Source organism: Hyperoodon ampullatus (assembly GCF_949752795.1).
Source record: "Hyperoodon ampullatus genome assembly, chromosome: 15".
In the NCBI taxonomy this organism is placed as follows: Eukaryota; Metazoa; Chordata; class Mammalia; order Artiodactyla; family Ziphiidae; genus Hyperoodon; species Hyperoodon ampullatus.
In genome coordinates, this window is record NC_136928.1 from 42,881,191 (window position 1) to 42,903,893 (window position 22,703).

Sequence of the window (22,703 nt, forward strand, 5' to 3'; positions counted from 1 at the left end):
GTCAGGGGAATACTGGTATGTTTGAGGAATACTCAAGGAAGCTAGTGTGGCTGGAGTGGAATGAGCAAAGGGGAGAGAGTAGTAGGAGATGAGCTCAGAGATATGCCTGGGCCAGATATGTTGCCTTTATAGGCCATTGTAAAACACTTTTCTGAGTAAAACAGGGGAGCCATGGGAGAGTTTTGAACAGAAGTGATATCTGCCTTATGTATACAGTTCTACTCTTTACATAATTCCATGCCTCTTCCCATGATGATTTGATAAAGCGATAAAAGTTTTGAAATAGAAAAAGGATATTGAAAGCCTTAAATAATTCTTAAATTTTATGATTGGTCCCTAAATTGTTAAAGCTTGAGTATAGCTTAACATCTGAATTTCTTGGAACTTTTAGGAAACCAGCACTTAAGCAAACCCTTAAATGGAATTAGGAATAGACTGCATCAGAAAAGTAATACTTAAAAGTTTTTTGTCTGAAATCACAAACTAATAGAAAAAATTAGTTTGAAATCATACATATTTAATTACCCAACAGAGTTCAGAAATTATAGAACATTCATTCTGCCTGTGATTTATAAAAGTTTAAATAAAATATAATTGGGGTAATATACTTACAGAGGAACATGACGTACAGTGAAGAACATGACAAAATCAACTTCCCCAGAAACAATAAAATTGGGCAGAACTATCAAAAACAACCATTTTAGGGCTCTGGAACTCAAGCAAAGACATACAACAAATTGAGAAGAATTTATTAAAGAAAAACTACTCAGCTTTGGGTAGGAGGTTGTTTGAGGCATTTCATCATGTGACTTCTCCCGTTCTTAGTCCCTTCCTCCCTTTTCTCCATACCTGGTAGTTCAGGCAAGGGGCAAGCCTTGAAAACCAACCACTTTGCTACTGGAGGGGACTGGCTTGATTTGAGCAGAGAACAGGAGAGTTCCACACCCAGGAGGGCTGTCAAAGGTCAACTCTCAGATAGCCTGAGGTTGGAATGTTAGATGTGGCAAGTCACAGACCAGCAAACTACTCAAGAAATTTAACGTGGAGATCCAAGGAATGAGACAGCTAGCCATAATTTGTCTGATAAGGTCCTACATGTCACTGGTGGTCTAGAAGACTGCTCAGCAGAGATCAGAAAGGGCCCTAACTACCTTATCCCTGGCTGATTGTCCCAACTTGAGTCAAATGCTAACCCTTGGGTAGGGGCTAAGTCATATAATAACATGATTTGGAGGGAGTGGAAAAATGAATCCATAGTGTCGGAGGTTCGTATAGTAGTTAATCTTTGTGGGAAGGGGTGGTAATTGGAAGAGAGCACAAGTGTTTCTGGAATACAATTAATGTGCTGTTTCTTGATCTGGGTGCTGCTTCACACGAGTTCATTTTGTGATAATTCATTGAGCTGTATATACACATAAAATTTGTTCTCTTTTCTGTTTATGTGTTTTATCAGTTGTCTGCTGATGCAGTAATACTGTATAAGAACCATAGAACCTCAGTGGTAAGGGACAGTAAACATTTATTTTTGCTCATGAGTCTGGGTTAGCTGAGCAGATGTGCTAATCTGCATTGATGTGTGCGCTAAGATCAGTTGATCTTGGTAGGGCTTGCTCCTGTATCTGCAGTTAGCTGGCACGTACCCTGAGAGCTGGCTGGTCTAAGGTGGCCCCAGCTGGTGTAACTTGTCTGTGCCATGTGGTCTCTCATCCTCCAATAGGATTCCAAGAGACTGAGGGGAAGCACATAAGCCTCTTGAGGCCTAGGCTTGGAACTATCACACCATCACTTCTGCCTCCTTCCCTTGGCCAGAGGCATTCCAAATTCAAGAAGAGGGGAAGTAGATTCCACTTCTTGATAGGAAAAGTGAGAAGTCACAGCACAAGAGGGTACAGGGAGGAGCACTGCATTCAATTTTGCAGTGAATCTACCACATATGTTGTATTTCAATTTAACAACATATAGATAAATAAAACAAATATAGCACAGTATTGACAGTTGTTAGATCTAGATGTCTATTTATGGATATTCATAGTATTATACTATCTGCTTTTTATTTTTATTTTTTCTTGCTTTTTTTCTCTACATTTAAAAAATATATTCTGCAAGTGACACTAAATTTTGACAATCACTACTTTGAGCTCTCTGACTTCTGCTGAAACTTCTGGCCTAACTAAGGCATATTTCTAATTTCTGTTGACTACAGAGAAGAAGCAGCTCAATCATGCTGGCAGCCTAACTACTAGTAATAATCAGTAGTAATACCACCCATTTATTGATACTAGATTACCTGACTCCCTTGGATCAAGCCATAAAAATTATACACAAACTGTTAAGGTTTCTTGAAAACAGTGGTTGGGGGAAGAATGAGGTATATTAAGTACCTACTGTGTGCCATAGGCATGACACCACATACTTTACATATATTATTTAATCCTTGCAACAGTCTTGGGGGATGGGAGTTGTTATCCTCCATTTATAGGTGGGGTCATTGAGGCTCAGAGAGCTACTAATTTGTTCAGCATTTTATAGCTACTTTTAAATGGAAGGCCAGAGATAGGAATCTAGCTTTGGACTCTGAGTCAAACAGCTGTAAAGAAAGCAGTGTTTGTTTTTGGAACTAGATAATTTATTATATGTTAAACCCAGTGTTTGTGAGAATTAAGAAAACATATGTGTCCAGCACATAACCCAGTACTTTAGCTGTCATTATTACTAAAATAATCACTCATGTTCTAATCAGAGTACAACCATCTGATTGTTCAAATAGCAGAAGACTTAAATCTTTGTGAAGTACTTATGTTTTTCAGATGTTTTGGGGGATTTATGTTAAATATAAATGTTGATATTTTAAAAAATAAATGTTTGTGTTTAAACAGTTGCTAAGCCAACTTAAAGGAAATTTAGAAGAGGAAAATCGACATCTACTAGATCAAATTCAGACATTAATGCTACAGAACAGAACACTATTGGAGCAGAACATGGAAAGCAAGGATCTTTTTCATGTTGAACAAAGACAGTACATGTAGGTACCAAATAATCTTGCACTCTGAAATATTACTTATGATTTTATCATTGCCATACCTGGTGGCAGAGAAAATGCAATGCTAATTTTTCTTGATTTTCAACATTATTATTTTGATATATATATTTTTAATGTTTATGTTCTGGGCTAATAACCAGAAATACTAACATAAAAACACATGGATCCTGCTCTTAATGAACTACTAATATAAAGCAAGAAATACAAATAAATTCTGTAATGGAGGTGTGTATAGGAAACCATAGAAATACAGCAAATATAAGGGAAGGAATACCTTAGTCTGCAAGGGAAGGTGGACTTTCTAAAGATGATTGATTGAGCTGAGACTTAAAGGTTCAGTAGGAGTTTGCCTAAGGAGGCATACCAGGCCAAGAGAGCAGCAAATGCAGAAACAGGAGGTGTGATGAAAGTATATTATTACTGTGGTATAGGATCTAAAAATTAATTGTTCTTGCTGGAACAAAATCGAGGAAGGAGGAGTAGCAGAGAAGTGGCTAAACACTCAGGAGCCACTTGACAAAGGTTTTCTTTGCCGTACAAAAGACTTGCTGAAAAATTTGATCGGGGAGTAATGTGATCAGATTTGTGCTTTTTGTTTGTTTGTTTGATTGACTGATGGTTTAAACCACTGATGACATTAGAGTGTAGATTGGAGGTTCTGAGAATAGAGACAAGGAATAAGTTTTTAAGAAGGCTGTTGCAATAATCTAATGAAAAATAATTCATAAGCAGTGGTAGTTGAGATCAAATATCAATACAAGAGAGATGTGAAAGATAGAATTGACAGAGCTTAATTATTGGTAAGTTGTTTCTCTGTTGAGAGTGGAGGAATCTGGTAAAATCAGAGATTTTGGCCGGGTTAGCTCAGTGGATAGTCTTTGTAATACACCATGATTCACCTTTACTAAATTCTTCTCTTCCTCTTGTTCCCTAAATGAGAAGCACCATAGTATAATAGAAATAGCACAGATGTTGAAATCAGACAGCTCCTAATTCAAATCCCAATTCTTCTCATTACTAGTTATGTGACTATAGACGAGTTACTTCATTTCTTTGATCATTGGTTTCTTTTTCTCTAAAATAGAGATATAACACCTACTTCCAGCATTATCCTAAGGAGTAAATGAAATAATATGTGACTTTCAGGGCTTCCCTGGTAGCACAGTGGTTGAGAGTCCACCTGCCGATGCAGGGGACATGGGTTCGTGCCCCGGTCTGGGATAATCCCACATGCCGCGGAGCAGCTGGGCCCGTGAGCCATGGCCGCTGAGCATGCGTGTCTGGAGCCTCTGCTCCACAGTAGGAGAGGCCACAAAAAAAAAAAAAAAAAAAAGTGACTTTCAGACTTAATGTATATAATGGTGAGCTTCAGGGCACATATGAAACCAGGATACACCATACATTTTTTGAAGCGTCAATTTTACTACAAAATTTGGGGCAAGGAACATTATTTTTATATTAATACACAGGTATACCATGGAGCAAAAGGTGGAGTTTGTGTGAACTTTTAAGGTAAATGTAAATTTCAAAGAAATTTCACATTTGTGCCTGGCCACTTTGGATCTTTAATCCTTTTGGCAGCATGTATGCCTTTACTCTCTGCCATAAGGGGTATTTTAGTTTAAGAAGCAGTGAGTGTATCTAAAATTTTCGCATTTAAGTTTCCTGTCCCTTAAGCAGAGGTATTATTCAACACTTTATCTTCTTAATATTATGACCTTTGGTGAATAATCCATTTCTAAGGTTTCAGTGATCATATCTATACAGTTGACTTATAAATATTAGTACCTATTCTGACTTTTTGAATTTAAATTTAAAATATCATCTTACATGTCAGACAGTTCTAGCTGAATGCCTCTGTCACATCGTCCTAGTAGGAGTGACAGTGAATAAGTAGTACTGAGAATTTGGAGGTTCCTGATGATATTTCAGCAGGTAAGAGGAGAAAAGAACTGGGAGGTATAGGCTGTGTGCTATTTGAGCTGTGGTATAATCAATGGCAACATCTGTTCACAAAGTTCTTCCATATAAACTCTCACATCATTTCCTTCTATTTCCCACTGCCCTAATTCTTCCCTCCCACTCAATTAGGCTCCCCCCATTAGCGTCCTGAATGCTTTCTTTACCTCCATCCTTTCTGATAATATCCTCTTCCATCATTGAGTTAAGGTATCTAAAGCATAGATTTTATAATGTCACACTGTAATGAAACCTTCAATACTTCTGATTTTCTGTTAAGCTAAATCTAAACGTGAAACTCCCTCACTCCTTATTCTCAGCTCATCGGTTTAATTTAGCATGTTTATTTTTTGTTTCAGTCTATCTGATATGGCCTTTTTCTTCATGAGGCTTTCCTTGGTCATCCAAGATGGAAATATTTTCCCTTTTATAAGTTCCTTTGGTACTTCCACGGTACTTTTATTTTGTCATGCCTACTATTTTGGATTATAACAGTCATTTGTGTATATATCTTCTCTCTCCTACTGTACTGTAAGCAGAGCTGGGCAACTTACTATTCATCTTTATATACACCTCATGGCTCATGCCTTCCTCACTGTGAATGATTGCTAAATATTTGTTTAATAAATAGTATTCTTTGGCATCACAGTTTTCTTAGAGAGATCATTTTACTTTCATTTCCCTATATAATATATACTGTGAAGAACATAAAAATGAAACTAAGATGTGGTGAAGCTAGTGTACTCATGCATTCCTGGAAGCAGGAAATAATTCTCTACTAGTAAATTAAGCCTAAATAATTCTGCCATAAAGGAAAAAAATCTGTTTGCATGAAGATGTCGTTGAAGGATTATTTATTGTATTTGTAATTGTTAAGCAAGCTATCCAACATTTTAATATTTTGCCTATATAAATTATGATAAATCACCCTTCATACCAAAAATGATTTGATATACTAAAGATCCAAGAATAGGGGAGTAGTCAGTGTTGATATAATGTTGCTTAATAGCTGTAAAAAGATGTTGAGAGAATTCTTTTGTCATGATGATATTGTAATATGGAAGATTTTCTTAAAAATCCTATTGAAGAATTGAAACTTTAAGTCCTATGTCCTTTTATTTAAGTAAGTCATAAATTTAAAGAAAATGAGAAACTTAGAAAAATTCCATTGTTACTACCTATTAAATTCTTAGTTGTCAACTGTGGTATCTGTATTTTATGTTCTGGGGAGGAAGTTAGATCATAGTCCCCAAATAACATCCTTCATAACTGTACAAAATATGATGCATGTTCTTTTATTTTTATAGTGATAAGTTAAATGAATTAAGACGACAAAAGGAGAAATTAGAAGAGAAAATTATGGATCAATACAAATTTTATGACCCATCTCCTCCTAGAAGGTACTATTAACCAGGTTTATTTTCATTTTTATTAAAAAAAAACAAAACAGAAGCTTCTGATTTTGAGAGGGACTCATATGTTGAATGTTAGACTGATAAGAATTTTTTTAAATTATTTTTTAGGAGAGGCAACTGGATTACTCTAAAAATGAGAAAATTGATAAAGTCTAAGAAAGACATTAATCGGGAGCGTCAGAAATCACTAACATTAACACCAACCCGCTCAGACTCCAGTGAAGGATTTCTTCAACTCCCCCATCAAGATAGTCAAGATAGTTCTTCAGTAGGTTCAAACTCTTTAGAAGATGGCCAAACTCTGGGGACCAAGAAAAGCAGCAGTGAGTGCTTAAACTCTTTAAACATTTGTGACCTCTAGTACTGATTTAGAATCCTTACTGAAGATTTCTTTTAAATAGCTTCCACAGTCTTTTGGGATAATAGTCTGATGAATGTGTTTCTTTTTAACTCCATATCATTTTAAAATTCACTGCCTACTGCAATACTGCATAACCACATGATTTTCTATATTGTGTATTTAGAGAAATATCATACACAGAGATACCATCATTCGGCCAGGGAGATAAAATAGTACAGAAAGACCAGTGAAATGAGAGCCAGAATACCTCTGCCACTTGCTAGTCCTGTTAACATGGGCAAGCCTTTTACCATTGTGTCATACTTCACAGGGTAATTTTGAGGAACAACCGAGAAATATTTATAAGAGCTCATTTTTGAAATTATTTATAACTTAATAGTAAGGCTTTTTTTAAATGACGTCTTACTCATACTTTGATGCTGTCAAATTGGAGAAAAGTTACGTTGTGGGGAAGCAAAGAAAAATAGCTATGAATTTGAAGAGAATGTTATTCAATGATTTAGAAATAGTTGAAGGTTATAAAAGTTATTGAGGGATTGTTTGGTAAAGGTTCAATGAAAATAAAATAGATATAGAGATATAAGTTTGCGCATAAACTTGCGATTTAACTTTTTAAATTACAAATGTAGAAGTATAATATAACGTGCCCTATACAATTAATACTCTCTTGATTTCATTATTAGTGCACTTTGCTAAACATCAAGAGCAAAGTAAAAGCCTGAAAAAGTGTATTTTAAGAGAAAGAAAAGAATCCAGTGGTAGGCCCTTTGAAGATATACAAGAATTTAACTACTAGCAATGTTCTTATAAAATATGTAAACAGGATACTATGAATCCATTCACACTATAACCAGAATCACTAAATTTAAAAGTATATGTATGTATATATGTTTACACATATATACATATAGTAAACTATATATGTATGTGTGTATATATATATATATATATATATATATATATATATATGAATTTCAGTACTATTCTTCTGAAGTATAGTATAGGCAAAAACAGCTACTACTTCCTCCAGGGGTAGACTCTCCATATGGGCAGCTCTCAAAACACTCAAAAAACTATATAGACGTTGTTTTGTCCTCAGGGGAATTATCTCTGAAAAAACAGTATTTTAGAGTGTAGGAGATTAGACATTCATTATAGGCTATATTTCAGAATGCAACTATAGCACCCTATAAACTAGAATCCACAAGTAAGCAACAAAAATATCATTCCCATACCTGAGTACATATTCATACATACATACATACATACGTATGTACAAGTGTGTGTGTGTGTATAAGAAAGTGGTTTAATTCTGTATATCCATATAAGATTAGTCTTGTCAGCCTAATCTACATGAAATCTGTGAGTATGGTAGAGAGATCATCAAGTTTTCCTTAAAAAGGTGCCGGATGATTCAATTTTATCTGCTACCTTTGAATATAAAATATCTTACATCATATTTAATGAGAAATGGTCATGGGTATACTTAATATTTTTAATTAAAGGAAGATATTTCAATTCTGATATGAAAATATACAAAAGAAAGGCACAGTCTTTTTTGAGGTAAGCTTGTTTGTTTTAAATATAAATCTGTCATTCCTTCATACTCTCTGCTGAAACATCCAGAGTAAGAATCAGAAGGAAGTAATATTCTCCTTTCCAGCAGCTGTTCAGTTTTAGAATTTTAAAAATAAACACAAAACCCAACCATTCTAATGTTCCCTTAATTTCAATATAGTTTGGGAAGAGAACATTGTATATCTACAAACTAATTGCCATAAGAAGGATCACATTCCACCACTGGCAAATTTAAAACTCCTTTTATCCTGTCCATTTTGGATGAGTGCCTGTCTGTCAGTAAAGCAGTCTATGGAAAACAGTTGAAAACAGGAAAAGAAAGTATCTAAACAAGACAACGTGTGCATGCTGCAACCACTCAGCTTTGTTTTAGCTAAGTGTCCATTTTTACATTGCTTTCAGTTCATTTCTTTTTAATCATTGAAAACAGCTGTGTTTACCAAGCTAGAAATGAAATAAAAGCTTAAATGAATCATGACTATTCTTAATAGCAATCAAATAAATAAGTTAAAAAGCTGTATGTCCTTGCATTCTCCTTAATGAGTGATACTCGTCAGTTTGTCAGAAGAGCTTTTTATTATTTATAAGATGACAGCAAACCCTGAGAAACAGCATAGTTATTAAGGCTGTGTACAGTATGCTTTTAAATGTTGATGTGAGTTTTTCCCATAGCTCTTAAGTTGCAGTTCCAAAAAGATGTAACAGTTTTTCGTATTAAAATCTTCTTAAAGTGTAGCTTAAGAATGTTAGTGACTCTAGTGAACATTTTAATTTTTATGTTAATGACTCCTACTGTAGTATAACCCTAATTTTCGTTCATATAATTTTCCTGCGTAGTGCTACCTTTGATTTCTTTTAATAAGCCCAAAAGCCCTTTAAAATATCTAAAAATGTTATAAATACATATTTTTCTGTCATTTTTGCTTGCTTTAGGTTACCTCTTTATCTTTTTTTTTTTTTTTTTTTTTTATGCGGTACGTGGGCCTCTCACTGTTGTGACCTCTCCCGTTGCGGAGCACAGGCTCCGGATGCACAGGCTCAACGGCCATGGCTCACGGATCCAGCCGCTCCATGGCATGTGGGATCTTCCCGGACTGGGGCACGAACCCGTGTCCCCTGCATCGGCAGGCAGACTCTCAACCACTGCGCCACCAGGGAAGCCCTACCTCTTTATCTTTTAGGTTTATCAAAGCTTAAAAGCTACTATCAAACTACTGTTTTTTCTTTCTCCCAGCCAACCTTTTGCAAAATGAAATTAATATAATTGTCATCTTTTGAAATACTTCTCTTAGAAGAGTATATATTTCTGTGGTGCTGCTAAATAATGCACCAGGATTCAGTTTAAACCAAGAAGTAATTCCCTATTTTCTTTTTTAAAGTTTAAGGAAATAACGAAAGTTTTTTTAAGTTTCTTTAGATTATTTTAAACATCCCCTAGTTTTTGTTGAGGCATTTTACTAATGCCTGTACTAAAAATGTACAGGATGTACATTTTTCTGAATTACTTTTTTTCCAAAATAAAATCTTACAATTTAAAAAGTTAAAGAAAATAGAGGACTGAAAGCCTTCTACATTTTCATCATGTGTACTCTGTGATCCACCAATAATGGCCCTAATAATAAAGGTGTATCTTTACAACTTAACTAGGAAAATTGTTCCTTCTGTAAGTAGTTCTAATCAGTTCCTGTATTTCTAGGACTTTAGTCAATCCAAGCTTTCAAAGTATATGTTTCTCATCATTGTCTTCAGTGCTTTTCCAAGTATTTTAAAGTATCAAAGTACATATTTCATATTTCATTATCACTCAGCAGCACGAGAATAATAGCTTTAGTATAGTTTACATAGCTGAAGCTCAGACATTCATTTCTGTCCTTAATTTCAACATTTAACTCCCATCTGTTCTTCTCCCTTTTTTCTTTCATTTTTCTGTTTCTGTTTTTCCTCATGCTCTGACATTAAAGTGGTTGCACTGAAAAGACTGCCCTTTTTGAGGAACAGACCGAAGGATAAAGACAAAATGAAGGCCTGCTACCGTCGTTCCATGTGTAAGACTTTATGACAGTTCAGCTTCTTTCAAATGACTACACTGGCTTCCATTACTAATTTTTCACTAACCATTCTTTGGACTGTGCCAATTTTCTTATTTTGCAAAGTGCAGTCTTCCTGTAATACAAGGAGCTGGAAGAATATTTTTTTTTCATAACTGGCACTGAATTTGCATTATATGTATGTTCACTTATACTTATACATATACATGCATATGTTTAGTCATACATGTAATATACTTGGAAATTTCCAGTACTTTCTAAAAGTTGGCAGAAAAAAACCTTTAATTTTATATGCCATAGAGATTTCTTCCCAAAGAAATTTACTTAAAGAAAATATAACAAAACCTTTAGCATTAGGTATTTAATTTCTTAATGAACTAGGATTAAATAATTAAATAAATAAAATGGCCTGTAACCCTTGAGAATGTTTGTCATTCTTTATATAATAATACTCTGTTTTTTCTTTTTTTAAGTGGAATGGGTAATTACATAATCACATTAAATGTCTTGTCACTTTGGATATCCTCTCTTTCAGGTTTTTATTGAATGGTATACTTATTTGATTCATAAAATGAATAATTTCTTCAGTAATCTGCTCTGACCAAGGATTCTTTATCATTTTCAATAGTGATGCTGTAAAGAACTGCTCTCCATATTACCTTTATTCATTCCATTTTTGTCACCACAGAACCACATTATGAAGGCTTCTAATTATATTGTACATCACTGCTCAAAAGCATGGCAGTTGTACAGAGTAAAATTCTTTTTCCTATCTTTAAAGGGGGTGGAGGGTGATAAAAACATTTATTGAAGTTTATCAGCCTTCGGCCTACTCATTTCATTCAGCTGAATGCATGTCATAATTCAAATGACCTTGTGGTTAGTTTTTTATTTCACTTGCATTAATCCATAGACAAAAGTCAGATCATTTATAATACAAAATAGAAATAAGAACAAATACATTAACCATGCTGATTCATTTGCTTTCATTTGCATCCCAGCCATGAATGACCTGGTGCAGTCCATGGTCCTAGCAGGAGGACAGTGGACAGGTAGTACTGAGAATTTGGAGGTTCCTGATGATATTTCAACGGGTAAAAGGAGAAAAGAATTGGGAGCTATGGCCTTCTCTACTACAGCCATCAACTTTTCAACTGTCAACTCTTCTACAGGCTTCAGATCCAAGCAGTTGGTTAATAATAAAGGTATAGGCCGTCTGCTATTTGCACTGTGGTGTAACTGTTGGCAACAGGAATTTTAATTTGACTTTCCCATGTTTACTTTTTTGACAGCAGCAACCTGAAATAATGATCAAAACAATCTGGGTTTGATCTGAGGGAATTTTCAAATCATTTCAAAAATTTAAAACATCGTACAAATAACTAAAATCTTTCCTAGGCCTTTCATAATAAACAGATAATGAACTAACAAGAAATGGAAAAGTAAACCAAGTAAAAGAATGAGAAAAGGAGAGAGTGATAGAAGCTTTAAAAAAAAACACAAAAAAAACCCCTAGAAACACTATAGCATCACAGAGAACCACACAGAGCAACCCAGGCTCTTGCTTTGCTTTGCAGGGTCACAGGCAGATTGTTTCAGTGCTTCTGGTGTTTTCCCTAAGCAAGTCAACTCTCATCAGAGCTATTTCTTACTCCTATTCGTTTATGATTGAATCTATGAAATATGTTAAATCAAGATGTATTATACATGGTTGAAAAAGAATTTCCATATTCTGCATAAATAAAATTTTATAATTTGTTTGTTAAAAATATTTTTATATTCATTTTGCTATTTTATGTAGATACTACATCCTTTGAAGACGTAAGTCCACAAGGTATTAGTGATGATTCTAGTACGGGATCAAGAGTTCATGGTAAGATATGAACTTTATTTAGAGAGTACATATTACATACAGAATGAGAATGCTAAGACTCTTGCATTAACCTGCTGAATGTAGCACTGCCAGCAAGCATGTTTTCTCTAACCTGCATCTCATAGCTACCTCTGCTATTTCTTCAAACCTACTTCCCCCTTTTGCCTTTTTTAAGGTTATTACTTCATCCAAATTGTCTCTGTTTTCATCAAGGTCATTTATAAAGTATGCCTGCACAATGCTCAAAGGTAATTTTGTTGCCATTTTGGCATAAGGTTAAAGTTATGAGATACATTTTATGTTTGGTTTTAAAAATATTCACTTTGGCAAAGGACAAACTCTAAGAAACCACATTTTCTGCAATGTTGAGCATTTCAGAGTTTTTAGTTTCTATCTGGAAAGTCATATCTTACCAAACTAAATTAACAAATAATGGATAACGGAATTTCATATGTAAAGGAATATGTTAAAGGAATTTCATATGTAAGCAGGACTTTAAGAAGTAGGATAGGGCCATGTTAACTGTGCAATTGTTTCCCTTGTATGGATAGGAATACAGGACATTAACTGTGCAGATGCTCATATTCCTCCTGTTCGTGGCACCTCTGCAATGTGCAGGGTTCCTTGTCTGATCTGTTGTAAGTGACCTAATCACCAGGTTTTTTTGGGGGGGAGGGCATGTCATTCTGTTCAACTAAAACAGTCCTGGTATCCATCTAGAAATCCATTTCCAAATCTAATTATGCACTTTTATCTTCTTTTCTTTGAATCTCAGCTATTGTCTGAGAAGTGTCCTGTTCTCAACTGTTTAACTGAACTATCTGGAAATGCCTTTGCCCTCTAATCTGTAAGATTCAACTCTCTGTGGGCATGCTCAGCCTGTGAAAGTATGCATGATTGCTTCCTCAAAGCATTCTGTAATCAGAATGTAAAGTTCATTGTCTTCAGCTGGAAGTTTTATCACTGTCTCCTGATTTTTTCATTTAGCTTCAAGACCAGCCAGCCTTGATAGTGGCAGAACATCCACTAGCAATAGCAATAATAATGCTTCACTCCATGAAGTCAAAGGTATGCTGTAGGTAAATTTATTAATATGCTCCATCCATTTCCAGATTTAAAAGTGGGAGATTGATGAAGTTTCTGGCATAAAGTATGAAATCCAAATCATTCTATGTTTGGAACATAGTTCCTTGGAATATTTTATACTTTTCACATTGCAATACAAATGTATTTCAATGTGTACAAATGTAAAAACAGGAGCAGTTATTTTAGTTTCCATTTTTCATCCTCACAAATAAAATCTTTTTCTTGTAATCTTTATATTTCAAAATATCTATAGGTTCTTATTTTACTTACATTTTGTCATTGTCATGAAAGTGGCTGTCCTTAACTTTCTCATGATACATGTAGTTTGAACTCACAGAAGGTGTTATAGAAATAGTTTTAGCTTTTCTTATCCATGAAATAAGGAGGAATATATTTTTTTAATTTGAAAAGACAATTGTGTGTGTATGTGTGTGTGTAACTGTAACAAGAGCCAAATGGGTGCATATAGTTCATATAAAGAATTAGTTCAAGATATCTTTTTCCTCAATTTTTTAGTATGCATTCCAAGGTGAAATTTTTATGTAAATGTCTGGAAGTATTGACTAACACCTTTTTCCTTAAAGGTATACTGCCTACTCAGATTCTGGAATTATTTAATAGATTATAAAGGTTTGTGAAAGTAGTTATTCTCTACAGTCCAGAATTGTTAAATTATAATGAGTGCATTTGTTCTGTTGCTTTTTCATATTATAAAATCATTTTGTCTCAGTTGTGATTATATTTTATTATTAATGCTTTGACTTTGTTGCAATGATCTGAACAATCTGATTTCAAGGAGGTATTATTTTTTTCATTTTTATAATCATGTTTTTATATCCTGTAGAAAAATACAGTCTGAAATGTAAATAAGTCTTTTCTGATTTGAAAATTTAAGAAAATCTTTTTCCTGTAAAATGTTACATAGCTTGAGCCAAAATCTTTCCTGACCCGTTTTATTCTCTGTGATTAGGAAACCATGGAAAGTTGCATTTTCTATCTTGATGCTGTATCTACACAGTTTGCAATGGATCAAAATGAATAAGCACTCTTAAGGAATAGCATAAACTTTAGGGATCTTTTTTCCAGAACTAGTAATTTGCATTCTGTATAGTTGTTCAGCCTCAACCGAGTCTTTGAAAGCTGTATAGCCACCATACCAACAGTGGAAAGCAGGGAGAATCAGATGATTCAGATATTAAAGAACAAAATACTACATACTTAATTTTATATTTTTACTGGAATTTTCTAAGTAATTACATCATGTCTCCATTTGACTTTCCTTAGATGCTTGCTGTTTAAATTTTTAAAATATTTCTTTAAGATTATTCAGTTATGATCAACAAATAAACCTTCAAATAAGTAATACAGACCTCATAAAAAGTCAAAGAATTAGAATTTTTAGCATTTAGAAGAGTTTTTGGTTTTAACATTCTCAAATAATTTAAAATTCATATAATCATGTTTTGTTTTAAATTGTGAGGTGTTTTACAATTATTTGAACCCGACTTTTAAAAAATATATTATTTCCTTGTTTATTCATTCATTTACTCATCAAATGTATTGAGTGCCTGCTTTATGTGTTTAGGCTGTGGGTATGGTGGTGATGGCAAGTCTTTGCCCTTGTGGAGCTTATAGTATTTGTCAACTTGACAAATAAGGAAGCACGCTATGGTAGACATTTGTTAGACTGATGGGAGATTAACATGGTTTACTAAGCATTTCTGAATAAAGCTTTGAAAGTCAGTTTGGCTATTTGTAAGAATCCAGTCAACAAATGTCAGTACTTACATAGTTTTAATCTCATTTCTATTATTGAACTCTTAACACACCATTTACTCCAAAAGCAGGTGCAGTTAATATCCAAAGCAGGCCACAAAGCCACAGCAGTGGAGAATTTAGCCTGCTTCATGAGCATGAGGCGTGGTCCAGCAGTGGTAGCAGTCCAATCCAATACTTGAAAAGACAGCCCAAATCAAGTCCAGTGCTCCAGCACAAAACACTAGAGAGTCGAGCACATCACAAGGTCAAAACTGGTTCCCCTGGAAGTGAAGTTGTTACTCTACAACAGTTTTTGGAAGAAAGCAACAAGCTTACCTCAATACAGGTTAGTTTTATCTATGGTGACCTTAATTTAGATGGACACTACAAGTTAAATTTCTATAGTTGAATTTTAGAGCCTTTTTTTTAAGGAGGGTTTAGAGACATTAGCAATTTTTTTATTGTACAGTCTAGTGTATCAGGAAAGTAAAAGCATGGCTGTATTCACTAATCTGATTTGATTTTTTTTTTTAAAAACAGATAAAGCCCTCAAGTCAAGAGAATCTTTTAGATGAAGTAATGAAAAGTTTGTCTGTCTCTTCTGACTTTTTGGGAAAAAACAAACCAGTTAGCTGTGGTCTGGCCAGGTCAGTAAGTGGAAAAACTCCAGGAGACTTCTATGATAGACGGACAACTAAGCCTGAACAATTTGTGAGACCTGGTCCTCAAAAGACTGAAGATACCTATTTCATTAGTTCTTCTGGAAAGCCTACACTAGGCACTCAAGGAAAGATAAAAGTAGTAAAAGAAACTTCTCTGTCACGACAATCAAAAGATAGTAATCCCTATGCCACTTTACCTCGTGCAAGCAGTGTGATCTCTACTGCCGAAGGAACTACTCGAAGGACAAGCATCCATGATTTTTTGACCAAGGACAGTAGACTACCTATGTCAGTTGATTCACCACCAGCTACTGCTGATAGCAGCATCACTGCAACATCTAGTGAGTACCGTTTACACCAGTGGTCCTCTCATCCACTTCACAGTCCAACTTATGCTGTAGGTTCTCAAGCACAAAATGATTTAGCTACAGACAAGCCCACGTCTCCATATGCCCAGGCCAGAAACTCAAGAACAGAAAGGTCACATTTTCTAAACCAAACTTTTGCCACTGTTAATATGTCTAATGATGCATTTGGAATATCAGCTAAAGATAGCATAGACTCATTTATTGTGGCTCATCCATCTCAGCCATTTTTATCCCTGAATACAGAATTAGTTAGTAACATAAGTGGGCTACCTCCCAGACCAGTCACCAGGCTAACTGACCAGGCTTCTGCTTCTTTGGATAAAGCTGCACAGAAAGATACTGAGCAGTTTTCTGATAATCAGAACTGCAGTAACAGTAACCCACAGTCTTCTGTAGTTAGCAATAATCTTATCACTCCTGCATGCCTCTATCCTGATGACACAGAAGCTGCATTGTTGGTTTCTGAGGATAATCAAACTGTTTGGTATGAATATGGTTGTGTATGATCAAAACTGCACAATTTAATACTGATGTTATTTGATATGCACTATGCTTCTCTAATCTGATTTGAAGAGCTGCTATTGAAAAGTATCATTTGGCTAGGTTTATACTTTTATTTTTAAATTGTGGATAGTGTTCAGGTGTACATTGTGGCATGTATATAAATGTGATTATGTAACCACAACAAAGCTTGCATGAATTATTAATTGCATTGTACATTTTTTGCATGACTTTAAGAACCTTAACAATACATGCTCCTCTTTGACATTTCTTGTCACCTAATAAGAGATTGTTACTTTGATACCTAGAGGCATGTTAAAATGGTTGCATGCTATAATTACCAACAAAGCATTTCCAAGTCATATTTACTTCATCGGTTCCAAAAAAGAATGCTCATTGTCTCTCTCCCTCCCTTTGCTCCCCTTTCCCTCTCTCCCTACCTCTCTTCCTCTCTTTTTTTTTTTTTTTACAAAATGTGCACTTCATATTCATATTGCACATGTATAGTATTAGTAAGGAAAATATGTTAAAAAGATGTCATTTTCTTTTGCCATTTAATTATGCCTTCTGCCCTGCTGCTTTATTTTCAAAGAAATAGTTATTAACTACTGCTCATATTTATAAAATTGTTCAGATTTAAAACTTTGTTAATACTCATAAATTTAGCGTAATTCTTTTTTTAAAAAAACATCAAATTTAAATGTGACATACAGGGACTAGGAGTATTTGTATTCTATTTCTTCTCTGCACTTTTCTTCATGTGATAAATATAAGAGCTCAAGTACTATCTTTCCTTCAAGATGACTTTTTTACTTGGCATCAGTTAACACAGTAGATTTTTTCAGGTTTTTTTTTTTATATACAGTCAAAGAGAAATAAAGCAAATCATACTCAGTGTGTGAGAAATTTGCATTTTTACTTCTATTCAAAAAGGGTAGCAAGCTTATAAAGTGGTGAAGATTGTTACTTATATAATTCTATAATTTATTTCTTACTAAATTATATATGTCCTTAAAACAGAATTTTCTAAAAGGAGTATATTGTGCTAAAATAAAATGCAAAATTCATATTTGTAATCACTTAAACAAGTATTTTTTAGTAGAACAAATTTTAGAATTAAGAATAAATGCAAGCTCTTAACTAAAAATTAATCATAAAAGATAGAGAAAATATTTGCTAACTCTAACTTATGTCATAAACTTTAAAATTATCTTGCTGTGGTCATAGCACTTTTAAAGCAGAATCAGCTAAACTTGAATTGTTTTATTCCAGAATAAAAGAAAACCCCAAGAAACCCATAACCCTGAATCACTTACTTCTAGAGAAGTATATCTTAGTTCTGTCTCTGAAATGTTTCTGCCATCTTGATTCAGCCTAAATATTACTGACAGTCATGCAGCCTGGCATCTAGAAGAAATGATTTGAAATGTAACTTTAAAAATGGGGAGGAAATTATTATTTTACACATTGTATTAAATTATTATTGTTATTAATTGGGCTAAAGAAAACAAAATTTATAGAGAATCTTTGCTTAATGAAATGTGTATCCTGGCAATTCCCTGGCGGTCCAGTGGTTAGGACTCCATGCTTTTACTGCTGAGGGCCTGGGTTTTATCCCTGGTCGTGAAACCGGGGATCCCTGATCCCGCAAACCATGTGGCACGGCCAAAACTTTAAAAAAAAAGAAAGAAAGAAGGAAAGACATTTGTATCCTTTATAAATTAAGCTATCCTCTTCTTTTCTCATAGCCAGCTCTTACTAAAAATGCTTTTAATGCAGGTAATCAAATAAACACAATCAGAAATCTTTCATATTTTTTAGTATCTACATGAATACATCAGTCTGTTTTGTTGTCACTTGTTTCATAATCAGTCCGAACATTTCAAATGTTTTTGGTGTCCCTTTTTTCATAACCTGGTAATAAAACTTAATGGTAAATATAGGTGAGATTACATGGGGCCATATATGATACAAATGTAATAATTAGTGTAATTTCCACATTTAGTCAAAGATTATTTCACAACCATTTCAACTTTTTAGATAAGTCTGGCCTTATACTTTAAAATATTAAATTTATTTATAAAAATATATTGAGAAATCATATGCTATTATAGTAAAAACTGATTATTTTACAATATTAGACTTACAGGAAAGAAGTATTTCTAACCCAAATGGCTATAGTTATATATACAGCATGTTTTCCAAAAGAACGTACACACTGTGCATGTAAGACAGATAGATACATACCATGTCCGTGTGTCTTGATCTCAAAGAATACAGGTTAGACTTCCTCCAGAAACTGTCACCAGCTGTAGAGTCATAAAATTCCCCCCAAACACTATTTTACTTGTGTTTCTTGATAGCACTTGAAATCAAATTTTTAGCAGTGAGAAGAACCTTAGAGATCATATAGAGCTAGTGTTTCCCAAACTTTAAAAAAAATCAACATAATACTTTCTAGGAATGAAATCTTACGAAGATGCCCCAACTTAAAAAAAAAAATTTTTTTTTTGAGATAAAAGTGAAGCAACTCTGACTCAGTTGAGCAGCTGCACTTTTTTTCCTCCAAGACAGCTCCATAAATAGTCTAGCGGCTTCACAGATTACAGGCATACCTCGTTTTATTGCACTTTGCTTTATTGTACTTAACAGATACTGCATTTTTTTACAAATTGAAGGTTTGTGGCAACCCTGTGTTGAGCAAGCCTATCGGCGCCATTTTTCCAAAAGCATTTGCTTACTTCGTGTCTCTGTGTCACATTTTGGTAATTCTCAGACTATTTCAGACTTTCTCATTGTTATATTTGTTATGGTGATCTGTAATCAGTGGTCTTTGATGTTACTATTGCAAAACGATTATGATTTGCTAGAGGCTCAGATGATGGTTAGCACTTTTTAGCAATAAAGTATTTTTAAATTAAGGTATGTACTTTGTTTTTTAGATATAATGCTATTGCACACTTAATAGACTACAGTACAGTGTAAACACAACTTTTACATGCATTGGGAACTAAAAATTCTTGTGACTCGCTTTATTGCAATATTCACTTTATTACAGTGGTCTGGAACCAAACCTGCAATATCTCTGAGGTATGCCTGTATTAGTACCCCAGTTTTAGATGAAATTGAATAGCTTTCATATTCTTAGCTTAGATTTCTAGAAATTACACCCTTATTATTTGTGACATTGTAAATTTATATTGTTAGGCACTGGGTCCCCTTTGATCAAAGCAATTTTAATTCTAACAGTGTAAGTAGGTATATTATTTGCCAATAAAATATGCCTCGAGCCCTGGTTTTCTTAGTAAATAATACAATTATTTCATTGTGGATGTTTCTGCTGCTGCATGCAAGATTATTTTTTACTTTAAAGCTATATGTGACCATTTAGTTAAATAAACATAGTAAGTAAACCTATCTGACACTAAAAGGGCATAAGTATATTACTTAATAGCTTTTAAAATATAAAAATCAGTCTTTAAATACAGAGATGTCTATCGGATTAATAACATTTCCAGAGTTAGATTCCTTCTCCTTGCCCTACTCAATGAGAGCTCTTTCTTTAGTTTCTTATCTTCATGAATTGTATTCTGTTTAGCCTTTCATTAAATAACATGAAATGCTTTTCTCCTGCAGATGTGGACAAAGTACAAGAAAGCAGAAATTCAAAAAGCAGGTCTAGGGAGCAACAAAGCTCCTAATTCTATTACCCACTACATGACATGTGGGCCAAGTGGTGAGTTTCTTGCTTAAAATGTAAATGAGATGAATCTCATTTATACAAACTAACTGCATTAAGTATAAGAACAAGTGCACATTGCATTAACAGATGTAAATATTGCTTGCTTTAATTCATGACTTTCTGTCTTACTAGTAAATCAAGATTAGGTGAGTCCCAAAAGATTTTGCCCATCAGTGCAGGAAACCAATCTTTAAAAATTATTTTTCTTTTTTCCCCTCAATTTAAATTTGATTTTACTAATGAGTAATGTTTTAGAAATTACTTTTTCCGTTTGAAGTCTTTCTTTGTGGTAGGAATACAACTTCTGTGCAACATGCTTGATAATTGAGGAGAATAAATTAAATGCCTTTTCTATGAAGAGCCACTCAAAGAAAAATTGTCTCTTTCTGTCACTCTCATCCCTATAGAAGTATCTGGTGTATGCTGTTCTTTTAGTGGTTGCTCTGTATTTTATAGCTCTTATCTTCAAGCTTTTCTTATATTTTCTTTCTTCTTTCTACCTTCCAACTAAATACAGAGAGAAAAGTGTCCTTCAGTTTCTCAGTGTGAAGCCTTTATTTCTGAAGTAACAAGACACCCAACTATAGGAATCACTTTTTAAAATCTTTAAGACTTTAACAATCCTTCGTGACTAGAGCAGGAAAGAAATACAAACCTTCATTCCTTCCTTGAATCAAGGAGCACTACTGGAGTCAACTGCCAAAATTTTAGAAGGTTTTGTGACTTACCATACATTGTACTGTTAAGATCTACTGAATAAAGGATGTTCTCTCACTAAGGACCAAGTGTTTTAAGGTTTCAAGAAGTACTCCAAGAACAATATACTTCTTTCATCATTTGTTTATGAATTTATCCATGTTTGCTTAATGCTTCTGCTAAGTATTAGTCTAAATCTAGCCATTTATATTTAGTTGTGTAAACCTAAATTAAATGCTGTAGTATGTTGTGGGATGTACTATATATCAAGATACAGAGAACATTGTTTTGGCATGTCAGAGCCTTATTTGGTTAGCAGACTGCATGTGTTGGTATTCTTTTTTTTTTTTAAGCCAATTATTTTGATGCACTGCAAAAGAAATTCAGTTTATGAGATAACTCTGAAAAATCCATAATAAGATAGGAGTTATAAAAAATTTACAGTGATATTAATCTTTCCGTATCCCCCACTAGCAACACTAAGCAATTCACACATGGATCTAAGGTAATTAAAGTGTGTTTTTCTGAAACTTTTTTTTTAGTAAGGTGGTTTTCTAGCAAATGGCATTCCCAAGATAAAGCTGTTGTGTTTGAACTCATTTCTCTCCTTTAGTACTGGGTTATGTATGTGTTTGTTTTTTTAACTTGAGAGCTGACTGTTGCTTAAGAAGTTTTCTTATGGCAAAAATAATGTAAATAATTTACTATGATCTGCATTTTGCCAGGAACTCATTTATTATTAAGGTTATCACTTATTAATAAAAATTTCTCTGTTTTTGTCCTTTATAATACTACATTAAAGTTGGTAACTGTTATCGGTACTTTTGAAATATTTGTATGCATTTGTTACCTTAAACATTTGAAAGAAGCACAAAAAAAAAGTAAATTTAGTCAACCCAGGGAAACATCAATTTTTTTGTAGTTCCAATTTTATATCACAGTTTTATTTTCTTATGAAGTCAAAAAAACTGCATTGATACTTACTAATGCAAATTCATTATTTAACAAATATCAGAATAATCTTAAAGGTCTGAAATGAGAAAGATACTAACTTTTTAATTTTAACAATATACTTCTTAGGCTCTCACTACCAGCTCTAAAAATCTTTTTGGAATAATTCCATAGTGTGTGGTTTATGAACTGTGTGTTTCATCACTAACCTAGTAGCCATGAGATACGTGTCTCCCTCTCTCCCTCCTTCCTCACACCTTTCTTCTTTTTCTTTCTCTTTTTGGTAGGCCAGTAACACTGCTGTGTTCATAGTCTACTTTCAGAAAGACCATTAATGAAAAGAAATACAGCATGTATAGTTGAAAAGAAACTGAAATGGAAGTTAGAGAACCTGGACTTCGTAATGCCACCATTAACTTAGGTTTTGCCACCAAATAATGCTGTAAAAGTTAAATCACTTTTAAACCCTTGGATGAAAGGTGCTATGTAAATGTAAATACAAAGGATTCTTACTAAAATACAAATATTGCACAACAGACATATTTAAAACCTATTCTCTAGACTTTGAAACATGTCTCCATCATGACTCCCTAGATTCAAGTATCAGATTGATAATGGGTATCATGGCAGTCTAGAGACACTTGCATGTAAAAAATGTAAATTCA

General features: G+C 33.9%; 1 protein-coding gene across 5 annotated transcripts in view; it reads left to right on the forward strand.

Moving 5' to 3' along the window:
• CCDC88A (coiled-coil domain containing 88A) overlaps nucleotides 1-20,350 on the forward strand; it is a gene marked incomplete at both ends in the record, with an annotated part of 120,787 nt that extends 100,437 nt beyond the window's left edge. Inside the window, 11 exons of one of the 5 annotated variants that reach the window (XM_079720462.1) lie at nucleotides 2,877-3,022; nucleotides 6,307-6,399; nucleotides 6,523-6,737; nucleotides 10,315-10,398; nucleotides 11,403-11,606; nucleotides 12,203-12,274; nucleotides 13,262-13,342; nucleotides 15,205-15,464; nucleotides 15,659-15,765; nucleotides 15,991-16,121; nucleotides 20,286-20,350. In XM_079720462.1, coding sequence (XP_079576588.1) covers nucleotides 2,877-3,022; nucleotides 6,307-6,399; nucleotides 6,523-6,737; nucleotides 10,315-10,398; nucleotides 11,403-11,606; nucleotides 12,203-12,274; nucleotides 13,262-13,342; nucleotides 15,205-15,464; nucleotides 15,659-15,765; nucleotides 15,991-16,121; nucleotides 20,286-20,350 — 1,458 coding nt within the window. Of the gene's footprint in view, nucleotides 1-2,876; nucleotides 3,023-6,306; nucleotides 6,400-6,522; nucleotides 6,738-10,314; nucleotides 10,399-11,402; nucleotides 11,607-12,202; nucleotides 12,275-13,261; nucleotides 13,343-15,204; nucleotides 15,465-15,658; nucleotides 16,655-20,285 lie in introns of those variants that run through there. The other 4 variants (XM_079720460.1, XM_079720461.1, XM_079720458.1 and 1 more) reach the window with 4 other exon arrangements.
• Between the last annotated feature and the right edge of the window lie 2,353 nt (nucleotides 20,351-22,703).